Below are 16,459 nucleotides of genomic sequence, written 5' to 3'. Positions count from 1 at the left end.
GCTTTTGGGATTGGAAAATGCACAATCAGTGTGAAGGCATGTCAGCTGACTTCACTTCGCTGGCAATTGAGGCAGAAGTGTGCCCGTGCTCAGCAGTCCTTTTGGATTCCTAACCACACCACCTTGCTTTCCACTACCCTTTGTGTTGCCCAGATGGGTCAGGTTATGCAGTGCTCTGAAAACTAGCGGCAATGTGCTGGTGTTGTTTGTCCCAGTATGTGTCGCACCAGATACTCATAGCACAGTATGGAACAGAAATATGTCGCAACTGGAGGATTGTGTGTTCACTTTGGAGCAAGTCGTGCAGCTCTGTGTCCTCTTGTTGCTTGGCCACTACCTCAATCTGTAACACCGCCTGTAGGCTGATGCAGTTCTGTAACAAGAAGTCTGTGACAATGTTGTTTCTGCCTGTAATGTTATGCCCATTAGTTGTAAAATGGGATATATATTCTGCTTGTCTACACTGCCACGAAGTCCCATGATCTGTTGCACATTGGAAGCAACAAATTAGTGATTTGTGATCAATAAAAACTGTAAAATATTTTCCTTCCACAATCCATCAAAAATGTTTACTTGCCGCATAGATAGCCAGCAACACGTGATCAATAGCACTCCATTTCATCTACTGTGGCATAAGGTTCTGCGAGTAAATGGTGAGTGGTTACCATCAATCACCCATACTCTGTTGCAGTGCTGCACTGATTGTGTTTTGGCTCATATCCACCATTAGCACCAATTGGGTACTAATGCATGGGTGAGCCCACCATACCGCTTGTGCCGAACGTTGCTTGATTTTATGAAATGCCACTTCGTTCACCAAAATCCAAGCTATTTTCAGATTATCGGTTGTAAGCTTGCCTGAGAGCAGTGCAGTAAGTGGTTCCTTCTGGCTTGCCACCCGGCCAAAAAGATTGGTGGTCAACATGTGAGCCTGTGAGACACCCACAGATGATTTCAACACTGTTGTACAGGTACAGTCGACTCCTCATTTACCAGCACAGATGACATGGTTAATGGATTAACACTGTGGCTCTCTCCAATTAAATAATGGTTACTAAATCTGGTGACAGATGAGATAATAAATCCACACCTAGTTTAGGGTCAGCAACATTGGTGACAATAAATGTCCAAGAAGGCTCATATTGAAGACACAAATCCAATGTCATGCTCCGTTCACCATAAGTTTCAGTGTATGAATCATTCGCTGTGGTGTGTATATGTAATTTCGGTGCAGCAGGTACAATACCCAGCCGTTTTGGTAAACACTCACTTCAGATGTGGAATCTACAAAGAAATTTTTACCGGAGATGCTTTCGTACACCAGTAACCCCTGTGACCAGTGCAGTGCCAACAGTGTTGCGATTGCATGCTACCTTCTGTCCATTGGATGCAGACACACTGTTGATGGCAAACATCGACATCCTCTAACGTCCGTCTATGGTGCACTGGCGAGCTGCATCTTCACAATGCCTGTGATACCAGCAGTTGTATCAGATCCATGCTAATCACCTTTCAAGTGCCCTATCTGCTGCTCAGGAGTATCCTCATAGTGGCATCAGAATTTTCCCTGCTGTACTGATAGCTTCAAGTTCAGGCATGTGGTTTGATCTTCTAACTGGTCCACTTTTTGCTCCTGCATTGGTGCATCTTACACGTTTCTGTGCTAGGGTCGGTGCTCCCTCCCAGTGCCTGCAACAACAAATCTTGATGTATTGCCACGACTGTGCAAATGCCAACTGGTAACATACGAAGCCACAGCAAGTTTAGTGACTGTTCAGGCAGCAGATCCGGACCAGCTAAAGCATTTAAACCTCACAACATTTGAGCAGCCAAAGCTCTGGTGGCAATGTGTAGTGCTATGCAAGTGCCTCCTTTAATGACATGTAGGAATGTTGTAGTAGAATGTGTTCCGTTTCTTCTATCACTGCTCCTGCTCAATATGCAACCATGATTACATACTTCTCATTGTTTGTAGACACTCTTTGTTGTTGAAAAGTGTACTCTAGGTGCGTGAACGTCAGTGGACGATTAGATCAGAACGACGAAATTTTGACATGATCAAAACAGGTTGTGAAGTACACTTCTTGCTGATTTATATCAGTGGCTGCATGTTGTGGAATAGCTGGGGACATGATTTTTTTCCACTTCAACTTCAGTTTCTGGTGATTTCTTTGTAGCCTCCGTCATCACAAAACAAAAAAAAAAGTATCTCAGTTCCGTACTCCTCTGCAAGGAATCACATTGCGGGTAATTTGACAACAAAAAATAAATACTCTCTGCTAAACAAGTGGTTCACTTTTTATCTCTTGCACTGGCAATTTGTGCAGTATTGATGTCGCCACACAAAGTTTAACAGAGAGTAAGGTGTGGAACAAGCGTGCATCCCCCCTCCCCCCTGCTGTATTTGTGGAGGATCAGCAACACTTTGGAAAATTAGAGAATTGATGGGTCCATCAGAGATGCTGTTGATGCGTTCCTCATTCTGAAATTTATGAGGTCAGCTGTGAGTGAAAACTGGTTTATAGCAGAGAAACAGTGTGACCCATGAGCATATGGCTAAAAGAGCATGAGCATCACATACAGGTCAGACAACTTAATATGTCAGTAGTGATTAAACACCAATTGAAATGCAGTAAACATGTACAGTTTGAGGAAGCGTGCATGCTATGTAGGTAGCCACTTAACTTCAAATGGAAGATATGAGAGATGATAGTCAAGCAGCCTACCAACGTAAACCATGATGATGGTTACAAGCTTTCACTATAATAGCCACCAGCAGTAGTCCGCATAAGGACAGGTTATGCTTGCAAAGCTGCCCTATCCTGTGCAGCCATAAATACTTCTGGGGGCAGCACAGAATGCAGTGATACATCACAGTCACCACTGGATACTACTGAAGCAGCACCAAGTCATCAGAATAGCTCCTTCCTGATTCCCAATATTACATTCTTGTTATAGGGGCAGGAGAGAGTCAGTGTATTAAAGTTCAAGTGGCATTAACATCCATATATTTTCTCGAATTTTCAAAACATTTCATATTTCTAAATTAGTTATAAAGATGGTCAAAGAAACATTGTGTACACAAACATTCCAGAAAGAAATGTTTGCAGAATGCACCTAATTTCATTGTTATGTCTTAACGGATCCTAACTTGACACTGAGCTGTTACAAAGAAGCATGATTATTTTTATTTTACCATTTGTTTTTTCTGTTATTTTCCACCTTTGTCTTGTTTCCTTTTCTCTTCTTTTTGTTTTTTCTAGGCAACAGTGGGCAGCCATCAAAGATTCTATATTGCAGCTCAGGGGCCACTACCTTCTACAGTCAGCAGTTTCTGGCAGATGGTGTGGGAAGCAGATGTGCACCTCATAGTGCAGTTAACAGTGACACAAGAAGACGGAACTGCTCCATACTGTCCAGGCATCAATGACCACTGCCTGGAGATTGATGAGGTATATGCTGCATGGTTTTGAAGTTTTCATGTTCTTGTCTTTAAGTTTTAAAGTAATGTAATATAGCACAAATTGGATAAAATCAGGATCTTAGGCTGTGTCAAAGAGGACAGGAAGTACAGTGGTCCCTAAATAATTTTCAAGAAAACTACACATACTTTTAGAGCCACATAAATTATGTATTCACATAACTACATAGGCTTCCACTGCTGATGTCAACCTCATTAAAACCCCACTGTGTGTACTACCACATCATCTTATAAAATACTTGAAATACGAAAATAACTAATGTTTCAACTTTGTAGCAGTGATATTTCTCAGGGCATACACTCTTGTAAAATATTTAAAATTCTAAAAATACTAACATTTTGGTTGTATTGCAGTGGCCTTCCACAGGCTATGTATTTACAGATTTTTAAAAACTGAAATTTAGTGGTACCTACATTGTTGGTGGGCTGGTTTGACACAACTCTCCAGAGTAGTTTCTCCTGTACAAGCCTCTTCCTTTCTATATAATTACTGCAACCTGTATCCAATTGAACCTGTGTACTGTAATCAACCCTTGGTCGTCGTCCCCCCCCCCCCCCCCCACTCTCTCTCTCTCTCTCTCTCTCTCTCTGTTTACTCCAATGTCAAATTGATGATACCTTGGTGCCTCAAGATGTGTTCTGTAGTTCCTTACTCCTCAGTATGTTTCAGTACCTTTCTGTGAGTAATCCGTTCTTCCCTCTCAGTGGTAGGTTTCAGGCGTTCCGACACTTCTAGTGGGAGTGGACCACACAAAGTGAACACCTGGAACCATACTGAACCGAAACTGTAATGCCAGCACAGAGACAGGTGTACGGGACCAAAGACGATATACCGGCACTCAGCCTGGCACACTGGAGCAAAGAGGAAATGCATGAAAACATTTGTAGTGGAAGGAGACCACAAATGGAACACTTGGAACCACAGCAGACCGGAAACTTAATGCCAACCACAGTCAGATGCTCCAGACTGGAGAGGGAACACATAAGGATGCTGCTAGCTGGAGCGAAACATGTAGGGAATACCTGGAACCTACAATGGAGGGGGAAGAATGTACATATAAACACTGGACCTGTTCCACTCGACGAGCAGTCACAGGTAGAACCTGATGGAGATAACAGTCACTTTGTCGAAATATCATGTAAGAATGATGCTCATATCCAGTAGAATAACTAACACTTCAAGATGTCAACAGATTACCAGGAAAGTCTTGATGAATTACATAGAAACTGGATGAGCTTTAACAGAGGAAAGGGAGAATGTTGAGTTCTCTCAGTTTCCTGCTGAGATGTTAAGATGGAGATTTAGTACCAGTTTTCACCACTCCTGAGCGGCAAGCAAGATGAAACATCAGGTGAGCATGGCACTTGTGAGAGACAGGATTTGAGACATGCACCACAGTCTAGATGTGGTAGCCAGGGAGCTTTCACATCTTCACCTGCACATAGCAGCCACCTTAGCAGCTGAAGGTTGGGACAAAGTAGACAGTACCTCTTGGTCTCTAGCTGAGTGCGGCAGGAAGGCTACCTCAGCATGCCAGTTGGCGAAGTTTGACTGCAAGAGTAATAAAACACAGCAGATGGAGGACACTCTCACTGTTATTAACCTAAGTGGCAAGCAATTTGATGACACCATTTTCAGTGTATTTAGCAGGGGTCTCAGCTTTTGGGATGACTATAAATCTACCAATTTCAGGTTTCATCAGTGCAGTAGAGCAAGTAGCCAACACACTTCAACCCACCAAATGTGACAGAAGAAATTTTCTGGGAGACCTGCAGGACACTCACCAAGACAAAGCCTCCAAAATCAAACATCTCAAGTGATGAGAGACTCACATTCAAGGGGCTCCGGGAAGATAGCAACATCGTGGTGTTGCCAGCAGACAAAGGGAAATATACAGTCATTTTGTAGCAGGCTGATTATGATGAGAAAGTGCGTTAACTTCTGAAGGACCCTGCATACAGACCTTTGGAATGTTACCCTGTAGGCAAAGTGGACAAGACCATGGCTCTCATGAAGGATACCGGTATACCTGACATGGTCACTAAACAACTATGATTGAGAATGCCAGTTCCACATAGACCACATGGGCTGCTGAAAGTACAGAAAGAGGGCATACCAATTGTCAGTAACAATGGCACATCAAGCAAGTACATATCACAAAATCTAATATCATGATTAGTTTTCTTATGGTATCCCCGTTCACTAGGGTGCCACTGGAAGACTCATTGGAACTAATTGAGAGATATTTGATGAGGCTCTGTTGGACTTGTTCAAGCATATACTGATCTCAGCTTATTTTCTGTATGCAGGTCAATATTATGAGCAGACAGAACGTTTAGCCATGGACAGCCCCCTCTGTCTCCAGTTTTGCCAGTATGTTCATGGACAGATTTGAAGAGAGGCATTAGAGATGGCTTGATACAAACCCACATGCTTTTTCAGATATGTGAATGACACCTTTGTGATCTGGTCTCATGGTAGGGGTAGGCTCAATGAGTTTCTGGAACATCTAAACTCGTGCCACCCATATATAAGTTCACCCTGGAACCAGAAAGGATGGCCAGTTGCTGTTTCTGGATGTACTTGTCAAAAGAAGAGCAGATGGCTCATTTGGCCACTGTGTGTATCTCAAACCTACATATACTGATATGTACCTGCAAGCCAGCAGCTGTCACCACCCAGTGCAGAAGAGCAGAATTCTGAAGACATTGATCCACAGGGCACACACCTTATAAGACCTATATAGTTTGGCAGTAGAAACAGAGCATCTACGATCAGTGTTCTGCGAGAATGTATACACAGCCAGACAGTTTCAGAAGGCCCTTCAACAAGCCCCTCCGCCATACGATCTAGAAGACCAAGCTGAGGCAAAAACTGTGGTGAACCTGCCTTAATTGGGATCTATGTCTGCCAAAATCAGCAGAATTCTCAGGAAGCACGACATCAAGTGTGTGTTGTGTCCACCTACCAAAATAAGAGGGCTACTGGGAAATGTGAAAGACAATCTCAGACCACAAAAAACAGCAATTTATAATACACTTCGCTAATGTGCCATGTCGTACATTGGCTAAACACTTAGGACAGTGGACATCAGATGCAAAGAACATCAGGGGCTCACACAACTGATACACGCAACTATATCAGCCATTGCTGAGCACTGTCTGGAACTCAAATCATTCCATGAACTGTGATGAAACCAGGGTTCTTGTGCAAACCTCCAGATACTGGGACAGTGTCATAAGAGAGTCCGTAGAGATAAAGATGATGGAAAACCTCATGAACTGTGACATGGGGTACCAACTCAGTAGAGCCTGTGATCTTGCACTAGAGTTGCTGACATTGCAATGTGGGCAGCAGCAGAACTCCACAAATAGTAGAACTGAGGGTGTGGACAAGGGAAACTAACCCCCAGAGTACCAGCTCACCAGACTGAAGATGAAACATTGCAGGGCACTTCTAGCAGGAGTAGACTACAAACAGAACGCCAGCGCACAGACAGGTGCATGGGATGAAGCCAAAACACTGGCACTTGGCCTGGCACACCAGACCAAAGAGGGAATGCCTAAGAACATTTCTAGTGGGAGCAGACTGCAGAGAGAACACTTGTTGCAGCAGTGGACTGAAAATGGAATGCCAGCCCACACAAGTGCTCCGGCCCAAAGAGGGAGCACCTAAGGACATTGCTAATGGGGGCAGACTGCAGGCAGAGTACCTGGAACCTACCATGGAGGGGGAAGAATGTACATAAAAGTACTGGATCCATTTTACTCAGTGATGAAGTTAAAAAGTCATGTTTTCAAAATATCGTGCAAGAATGATGCTGATATCCAGCAGAATACACCTCACAATGTCAACAGATTGCCATAAAAGCCTGAAGAATTATATTTTGTATCTTGTTTACAAGGTAGTCAAGTCAGTTGATGCAGAAACCCCTCAAAATGGCAGTGTACAAGAGGATTGGTATGCACTTTAAAATGAACTGCGATGGATTAGAGGAAACAACTAAACACAGTTGGTGTATTCGTGATAGATCAGTTTATTTTGAGTGCTGCCTCAAAACAGGATACATCAGTACAAAGATATGAAATGAAATAAGTGAGATCTTACGATATCATGAAATAGCTGGAATTGATTTGATAATTTCATACCAAGAACAATTTAAATTGGTCCCATGTCTAGAAGTGTGCACACAAATAATGTATCCGAATATAAAATGTTATGTTGTGGAAAAAAAAGAAATGGTTGCTGATATCTCAACCTTCAAATAAAAGCATTCAAAACTCTATGAGTTTAAAAGCTAAAACATTAACTCCCAAAAATGTCATACTTGGCACACATACAAAAGGCCTCGAAAAAACTTATCCATGCTCTCAGCTCACTGTGTCACATGACCAACTAATCTAGTCAAAAGTCCATATATGGCCAACCACATGTGTTCTCTCATTTCTTTCATAAATTGTTAAACAGATCACTTTCTTCTCTTTTTTTAGTAAAAAGGTTGTTACATCTTTGGGATTGACACACATTAGTCAAGACTCTTAATTTATTTATGCCTGCTATTTCTACACTGTGTTTTTTAAATGTCTTATAATACTAACATCCAACTTTTCATACAATAACCATACAATCAAATCTTATCACAATCATCAGTGTAAAACCTTACCTGTTCCTCAGTGGATGATTTGTCTTGGCATATAGTGTTAGTATTTATGTCTCTTGTTTCTAAAAAACTAATTTAATTTACTGTGTTGTCTATATACTTATTAGTTGTTCCGCAGACAACATGATGTAGCTTTCTGATACTGTTCATAGTTTTTCTTTAACTTAAATGGTTTGATCGTAAATATAGTTGTTGCCCACATAGGTGCTACTTTGCATTGATATGTTATAAAAAAAAATACACAATTGAAACTAATTATACTCATACATCCAAATTATATTTACTTAGTAATGGTGGCACACACTTCAGCACTGCTGCAGGAATTGTTTTCTGTCACTGATATTTCAATGTTCTCCCCAGCCCTTGCACACACTGCACATTGGAAAGTTGTCAGCAACTTTCATTCTAAAATGTTACCTGTGGATGACGTTGGACAGTTTTTAGCAATTATATTGTACAATACACAGTTGTACTAGTTATTTTGTTATTGACTATCGACTTTGGTCAATTTCAGACCATCCATGGGCCATACAAAAATACTGTATTCCTCAACTGCAATGCTACACATTCTGAAAAGTTCGACTAAAGTATAACATGATATACCCAACATGACCTCTGTAAACATTTACGTGCACTTTGATATTTACATCTGAATGCATTGTGTGGCAGCAACTGCTTGTATGTTGGCTGTAGGGGGGAGAGTAGAGGACTGGTATCTATCATGTTGGATATAACACATTATACTGTAGTAGAACTTTTCAAAATATGTAAGCATTGGAGTTTTGAAATACACTGTTATGTAGATTTTATGACTTATGGGTGGCTTGAAATCAACCAAAATCGATATGTCAGTAATAAAACAGCTAGATAACTGTATATTGTACAAGGTAGTTCTTGATTTTTCATTCTAATGGTCACTTAATGACCGGAATTCAACTGCCAGACAGAACAATACCTGAAAGCAACTTGCCATGATGGGTGCTCAGTAAGTTGAATTGGACACTGTTTGGCTAACTCACTGTGTTCAAACTCCCATGACAACAATTGGGATTGTGTTGATGGTGTCACAAAGACTATCGACCATTCTGCTGAAGCATCCCTTCTGCAGTCTTCCGACCAATTTTGAAGACAGTCTATTCTGTGACGGAATAAAGAGTGCTTCTCTGCTGCAGGCAGGTATCTCTATATTGGTTCAAATAGCAACCAACAGTAGAAAGCTTACTTGCAGCCTTTGGGCAGAGAAGGCCAAATGCTGCTGAGCTATAAAGGAGAGTAAACAAGTAGCATGGAAACAGTTCCTGAATACCATAAACAGTTTTATGGTAGACCATTACAAAGGTATCATGGAGAAGTGGGTGGACTCCATTTACTGCTGTAATGCAAAACTGAAATTTCTCCAACAACCCATGGGTCAAAGCCCAGACAATGGGGGAACACTCTGCAGCGGAGTGTGCGCTGATATGAAACTTCCTGGCAGATTAAAACTGTGTGCTCTACCGAGACTCGAACTCGGACCTTTGCCTTTTGTGGGCAAGTGCTCTACCAACTGAGCTACCGAAGCACGACTCACGCCCGGTACTCACAGCCTTACTTCTCCCAGTACCTCGTCTCCTACCTTCCAAACTTTACAGAAGCTCTCCTGCGAACCGTGCAGAACTAGCACTCCTGAAAGAAAGGATATTGCGGAGACATGGTTTAGCCGCAGCCTGGGGGATGTTTCCAGAATGAGATTTTCACTCTGCAGCGGAGTGTGCGCTGATATGAAACTTCCTGGCAGATGAAAACTGTGTGCCCGACCGACGTCTCGGTCCCCTGGGAAATTGTCCATGTCGAAAGTGGTCTGTATAGCGCCTACATCACACCACTCGTCTATTTGCGCATCAGCAGCGTGAGACACTTCAAAAGATAGAGCGATGCTTAGAACTTCCGACAATGACGGGTTTGGCAGTTGTAAGGCACGTTGCCGAACTTCTTTATCAGGAGCAAGCCGTAGAATAGCATCCCTAACCATTGAATCAGCATAAGACTCATGATGAGTGTCTGTGACAAACTGACATTTCCTACTCAGACCGTGTAGTTCCGCCGCCCAAGCCCGGTAAGATTGATGGGGCTGTTTACGACACCAGTAGAACGCCACGCGGGCGGCAACGACATGGGTGTTTTCTCGGTAATAGGTAGACAATAACTCACACATTTCTCGGAAGGACAGAGAGGCAGGTTCCTGCAGCGGGGCTAACTGAGATAGCAGCTGAACCGTGGGGAAATCCAAGATAGAAATAACGACTTACACATAGGAGCATCGACAACGCCGAAAGCCAAGAAGTGTTGCCGCAAACACTTCTCATAATCCTCCCAGTCTTCAGCGGCCTCGTTGTAAGGAGGGAACGGAGGCGGAGAAGAGGAAGACAGACGATGAGTAAGCGACGTCGACAACGCCTGAATAGCAGCTGTCTGCTGTGTTTGTTGTTCAATGAGCGCTTGCACAAGCTGTTCCATGTCTGCCCCGACACGAACACACAAATCCACAACGCAGGAACAAAAATATACCATCCTCGTCGCCAAAAAGTGTTATAACCTTTAATCACTAATAAATCGCGTGGATATACAAACGTAGAAACAATAGCTGGTTACATGCTACCAATTCCGTATCGGTCATTCGACTGCCGTGCCGTGACATGCGGCTGGCGTCGTTCGTAGCTAGGTGGCGCTCCCGTTCTCAGCCGAGTTGCGGAGTGCCTCTATCGCCGTTTGCGCGTACTGACGTGGCGGCACTCTTAAATGTCGTGGCACTGTCACAACATAAAGTAACATTGAGACACAACCCAAAGCAAACTGTTTTTACTCTGTTTCTAATCTGCCAATTAGACACTACCAGAAGTATTTTGACAAATGTTGCTTTCTTGTCTTTTTACTCCCTAATGTACTGCAGAAGCACTTTAACACAAATATTCAGTAATGTGCATGGTAAAAGTACGTTTATATGTCCACTGGGTTAGCAATATCATTACTGCTACGCTACAAATCTTTGAAAAGCCTTTCTCAGTAATTCTTTTTTCCAAATATTTAAGCTTTGTGAATGTTTTATTTTTCTTACTAACTTTACATTGTGACACATAGCTTCTCTGGTTCCCAGGCGTGTCACTTGAACAATGCAGATATGTGCATTGATAAGGTCAATTGTCATCACATTCATATTCACAATTCCAAAACTATTAATTAATATTTGCCTTCTGTGAAATATGATCATTATTTTATGCACATCTGTTCAGTTTCAGATATGGCAACAGTTTTCACAAGAGACAGGCCACTGTGTCACAACTAAGTTGCGGCTCATCCATACAAGCTCACGTAGAGTCAGAGGTGTGTGGCATTTGCAGTATGTGGAATGGGGTGATCAGGGCTGTCCTCTGAATGTTGGTCACTTTCTAGGTAACTGTAAATATTTTATGAATTTGATAAAACATATCACTAGTAAAAATATCAAAAGTCATTTGTTTCCAATGAAAGTTGTTGCACAAAATGTAAAAGCCATGTAAACATCTGCTACACAACTCATCGTATTTTAGAGTGCTACCACACATGCCCCACTGTAGTCTGAAAGTCTTATGTAAACTGAAAGAATAAAGTTTATTTGTTACAGTGGCAAGAAAATGTGTAGTGATAATTAACAGGAACTAGTGTTTTGTTTGTTTGCCTCCACAGTTGAGCAGTCAGCATGTGTGGCTGCCATTAGAAGGAAGTTGGGATCAATTGCTAGCACTGTCAGGGATTTTTCCTTTGTGAGTGAACTTGAAGGCGTTCATTCATTCATTCAACATGTTCCATAAATGGTGCACCGTCAGCCTCGTTGAGGAACCACTCGAATTAGAAGTAGCGACTTCAAAGTTCAGAAATCTTACAGCAGGTTGGAGAGCAATGTGCAAGCCATGTACCCCTTGATACTGCATCCAAATGCTGCCACAGGTAGAGGATGATGTCGCGGCTAGTCGCCATCATGCACTCCTCTGTGTCTGATATCAGAGTTCATTATTTTTTAGTGTTGTGTCTATTTCTCAAAGTGTATGAATAGGTTAAAATCAGCATAAGTGTCTGGCAGGGATTTTAAGACCTTAGTTATAACATCAGATTTAGTTCTTGTAATTTATATTTGCCATAACTGAATCAGTCATCAATCCAGTGACTGATATGGCCACAGCAGGGAATCATTAAATATCATTCAGTTCGTAGTGATGTTCTTTGGCCTTTCTCACACAGGGGAGGGGAAACACACATTAAGCATCAGAACCAGAAGTAGAACCCTACATCTTTGACCAGTCAAGGTGACATACCTGTTAACACCTTTCTAACCCTTTTAACACTTATTTCAGAAAGTCCAGTTTTATTTGTGATATAGTTGTTCTGTGATTTACAATGGTCACTTGATGCAAATGGTGTAGTGTAACTATGGCTGCCTTCCAATGCCATCCAGTTCCACGTGAGGTAATGATCTATCTGTAGTGAGCTCAGTATGGCATTAAATCACCCTCAACCTACCTTCCTTCCTTCCTTTCCTCTTACCTTTCTTCCTTCCTTCTTTCCTTCCTTCTTTCCTCCCCTCCTTACTATGGATAATAAACATGGTACTCAGTTGTCTCACTTGCCAACTTTCACACACTAGAACCATAAACACTAGTAATAGATGCTAGTTTGTTTGCTTTTCCCTCAATGCATGTGGTGGGTTCAGGTCCTATAGCACTGGTTGGAATGACAGGAATAACCTGTCGGTATGAAAGATGTTAAAGTTTCAAAGTTTCTTAACTCAGTTTACAAAGGTTGCAGGAAAGGATAAATTATTATCTCTTCATTTATAAATTACTGTTGTAAGTGGTTACCTAACAACAATAGCAGTAAATTCACTTTAAAGTTGTGTGTTAGATAATAGGAAATGTGAGTACTGAGTCTGAGCTACTTTATTATTATATCTGGTGACAATGCATCACAGTATCAACACATACCAAATGTAAAGGTGCATTGCTCATTTTGGGTATGTTTACTGGTCCTAAGGCTAAATAGAAATGGTGTGATGCAGTTTTAATCAGGTCTCATGGTGAAGAGTGTGCCATTCTTCATGATTATTAATACATATATATAACCTCCCTCCTCCTTCCCCGCCCCAGTCTCTCTCTCTCTCTCTCTCTCTCTCTCTCTCTCTCTCTCTCTCTCTCTGTCTCTCAACATGGCTCCACTCCATTTCAGGTTGTTCAGCAAATTTGAAAAAAGTCAGATATTGTGGAATACCGTTCTACTGCAGAGAGTGGTTGGGCTAAGTGTAAAAGCTTCTAATGATCTAGTGCGATGAAAATTAGAAATTTCAACATAATTATTTATAACTTTATTTTCCATAACAGAAAGAAAAAAGCTTAAGGCCTAATTCGAGCATAGGTGGAATCTGAATAAGTGGTAACAAGGACTCCAAACTGTTATAAGGTGCCAGTACTGTCTGAAGCAATTTTGCTTTAGATTTAATGGCTTGCCCTACTTTGTGTCAATGCTCCATTATTAACCTTCATGTTACTGCAAGGGACCCAGCAAAAATCAGGCTTTAGTAGTTATAATGTCCCAGTTTAATGAAAAATGATCAGTTGAATTACCCTGTTAAGATGGTAACTTGAAGGCAGGAGCTAATGGTGATTACTACCATGAGACAGCATATCATTTGTGTTTTTGGAAAATTGTGTCATTTGTGCTTTTGGAAATTTGTGCCTTGAATGTAATGTTTTTGAATTTGCTCATTGTGAAACCTAGTTTGCCCCTGCATGCCTATTTTGCTGCTTTAAATTTGTCTTGAAGTCTGATTTTCCCATTCGCTTTTTTGTGGTAACCAGAGGAGATGCCCACTGACTAGCAGAAATAAGTTTCAAGACACCAATTTGTTCTAATCTGTTGAATTCAGAAGCAGCTTCATCATGAATGGCATGAGTCACCGGATGTACATAGTAAAACTTTGGTTGAACATTGTGTTTGAGCATAGTGTGTGCTTGGAAATTCTTTGCATGCCCCAGTGTACCATTGAACAAATGTCCATATTTCTCACACAGTTGATGAATGCTGGTATGAGAAACGTACACATCAGTAGCATGCACATTATCCTAATCATCAAATCCAAACAAATCAAATGCATCTATGCCAAAAATATTGGGACTTGAGCATGACTGAACTACTGTGAATGGCACAGATGCAGTCATATTTCGATATTTTGCTTGCAGAGATGCACATCCCAAGATCAGAGACACTTTCACTGTTGTAGGTTGTGAGGCGCTGCCACGATTTTTGGAGCTGAGGGTGTCCCAATTGCTTGTAAGTAGTTCGATTAACCGTTATGGCTGAAGGCAATGTATCTGACTGGAATGTTTCAGATTGATGGTGAAGCTATGAATAGTTTGCAGTTTGTTCCCTTAATACAACTGTCAGTTCTAACTTTTGGAAGATTGCTTTTATGTGTTTTGTGAGAAACAGAGCCTTTTGCAATTTGTCTAAACAGAGAGAATGTAGTTTAATTAGCCACATTTTATGCTGTGTGAATATCTTTGTAATTTGTGTGCTTGCATCTGTATTGAAGTGGAACAGGGTTTGCATTGCACTTAATTTGCAGGCACACTTGCTATGTGTGTCCTCACTTGTGACTGTGTCGGCATTCTGCCTGGCAGAAGAAGCAGTGTTTGTGATTATGCATGATAAAAAACTTGAACAAAGACTTGGGAGTGACTGGCAGCTGTTGTCAATGCAAGCTACACAAGGCAGACCTCACTTAGAACCAGCCCGAGTAAATGTTGTAACAACAAGCACAATAAAGTCAAATTCAATGAAGTCATGTACTTCCTGAGCTTCAATTACCTTAAGTGCATCAGCCCGTACTCTGTTGTCTCCAAGGTTCTGAAAAATGCCAGCATGAAACATTTCACCTTGAAAAGCATCTCTACAAGTACAGTTAAATTTACTGTTCATAGCCATGCCATTGAGTTCAGAGACCTATTCCTTGTTAGAGTGACTGCTGTGACAACACATACAAAACATTTGAAATCAGCGGCACCTACATGAATCTGAGCTTCAAATAATTCACCCAAGTTCCCAATAACTTCCTCATAGGGTAGGATTTGGATCTGAGGGAACAATTTCCTACACAAATCAAAAATATGCTCTTCTATCCAAGGTTAAAAAAAGAAAGAACGTCATGGGTCAGCTCTGATTTTATAAGCTGCAAAATGTTTGTCAAGCTGCGTGGAGACTCTGCCCATTCCTCTTTGTTTTTCATGAAAAGAGCGGTAGGGAGGAGGTGGCCAGCAGAATTCTGTACTTCAGCTGTTTGTCTCTGGGACTGTTGTGCTTCCACCAGTCTGGTTATGCTGGCCAGCAAGGTTTTCATTTGTTGGGTCTGAAACTAAACAAATGCAGTGAGTGGATACCTCCAGAAGTAGCAGTTGTGGGCAGTGTAAGAATAATGCAAAAATGAAAAATTCTAGAACCTTTCTGTTCCTCACTGTATGTAGAAAAGAAAAATTTCAGTTTTTTCCATTGACACTAAAAGAAATATTGATTAGTTCAGCATGCAGAGATGTCAAAACTTCTTCCTTGGATCCAAGTTGTCACTAACCACAAACTCATTGCCAGAAAAGCCTTGTGTGTCCTTCAGTGTAATGAGGTAGATGAATGCTCTAGAACTCATCATAACACTATAGACACTATAGAATGATTAAAACATAAATATATTTATTTACAATATATACGGTATTAAGCATACATAACTTTATATCCTTGAATCTCTCTGCAGTCTTCCTCTGTTCCACTAGTTTTAGATTACAATATTCAAGACCAGTCAGGGTAGCAATAGCATAATACTAGGTTCGTGAGGTCACACTGCACTGTCTTCCATAACCTCAGTGTGATCTGAGAGTAATATGAGGATAATCATAGGCAGAGCTCTAAGTGCCATACCTTAAAAAGACATGTAGTCCAATCAAAATCGCAGGAATTGAGGTGATGCAAATTTGGTATCATGTGGTGGCATGTGTGGCAACACCTACTGGCTTATGGGAAACCCTCTATAATAGCAATTCACAGCAGTCTTTTTAAATGTCTCTTCTGTGGATATGTGAGTGGCACACTATTTGCCACGTGCAGTCGACGAAGATATCATGGATAGCTCACCAGTTATTATCAAATCATTCACATGTATTCATCCATACATGGTTGTTAGAGACAAAAAGTTCATTGATGCTTCCTGGCTACACTAAGTGTCATTTTTATTGGTTATGCCCCTGAGAGGTGGCAGGGCATAGAC

General features: G+C 41.4%; 1 protein-coding gene across 1 annotated transcript in view; it reads left to right on the top strand.

The window, feature by feature from the left end:
• LOC126471484 (tyrosine-protein phosphatase non-receptor type 14) overlaps positions 1–16,459 on the top strand; it is a 172,879-nt gene that overhangs the window by 128,217 nt on the left and 28,203 nt on the right. Inside the window, exons 19-20 of the mRNA XM_050099691.1 lie at positions 3,264–3,452; positions 11,412–11,571. Coding sequence (XP_049955648.1) covers positions 3,264–3,452; positions 11,412–11,571 — 349 coding nt within the window. The remainder of the gene's footprint in view (positions 1–3,263; positions 3,453–11,411; positions 11,572–16,459) is intronic.

Source organism: Schistocerca serialis, chromosome 3 (assembly GCF_023864345.2).
Source record: "Schistocerca serialis cubense isolate TAMUIC-IGC-003099 chromosome 3, iqSchSeri2.2, whole genome shotgun sequence".
NCBI lineage: Eukaryota > Metazoa > Arthropoda > Insecta > Orthoptera > Acrididae > Schistocerca > Schistocerca serialis.
This window is presented reverse-complemented; position numbering and strand designations above follow the sequence as displayed.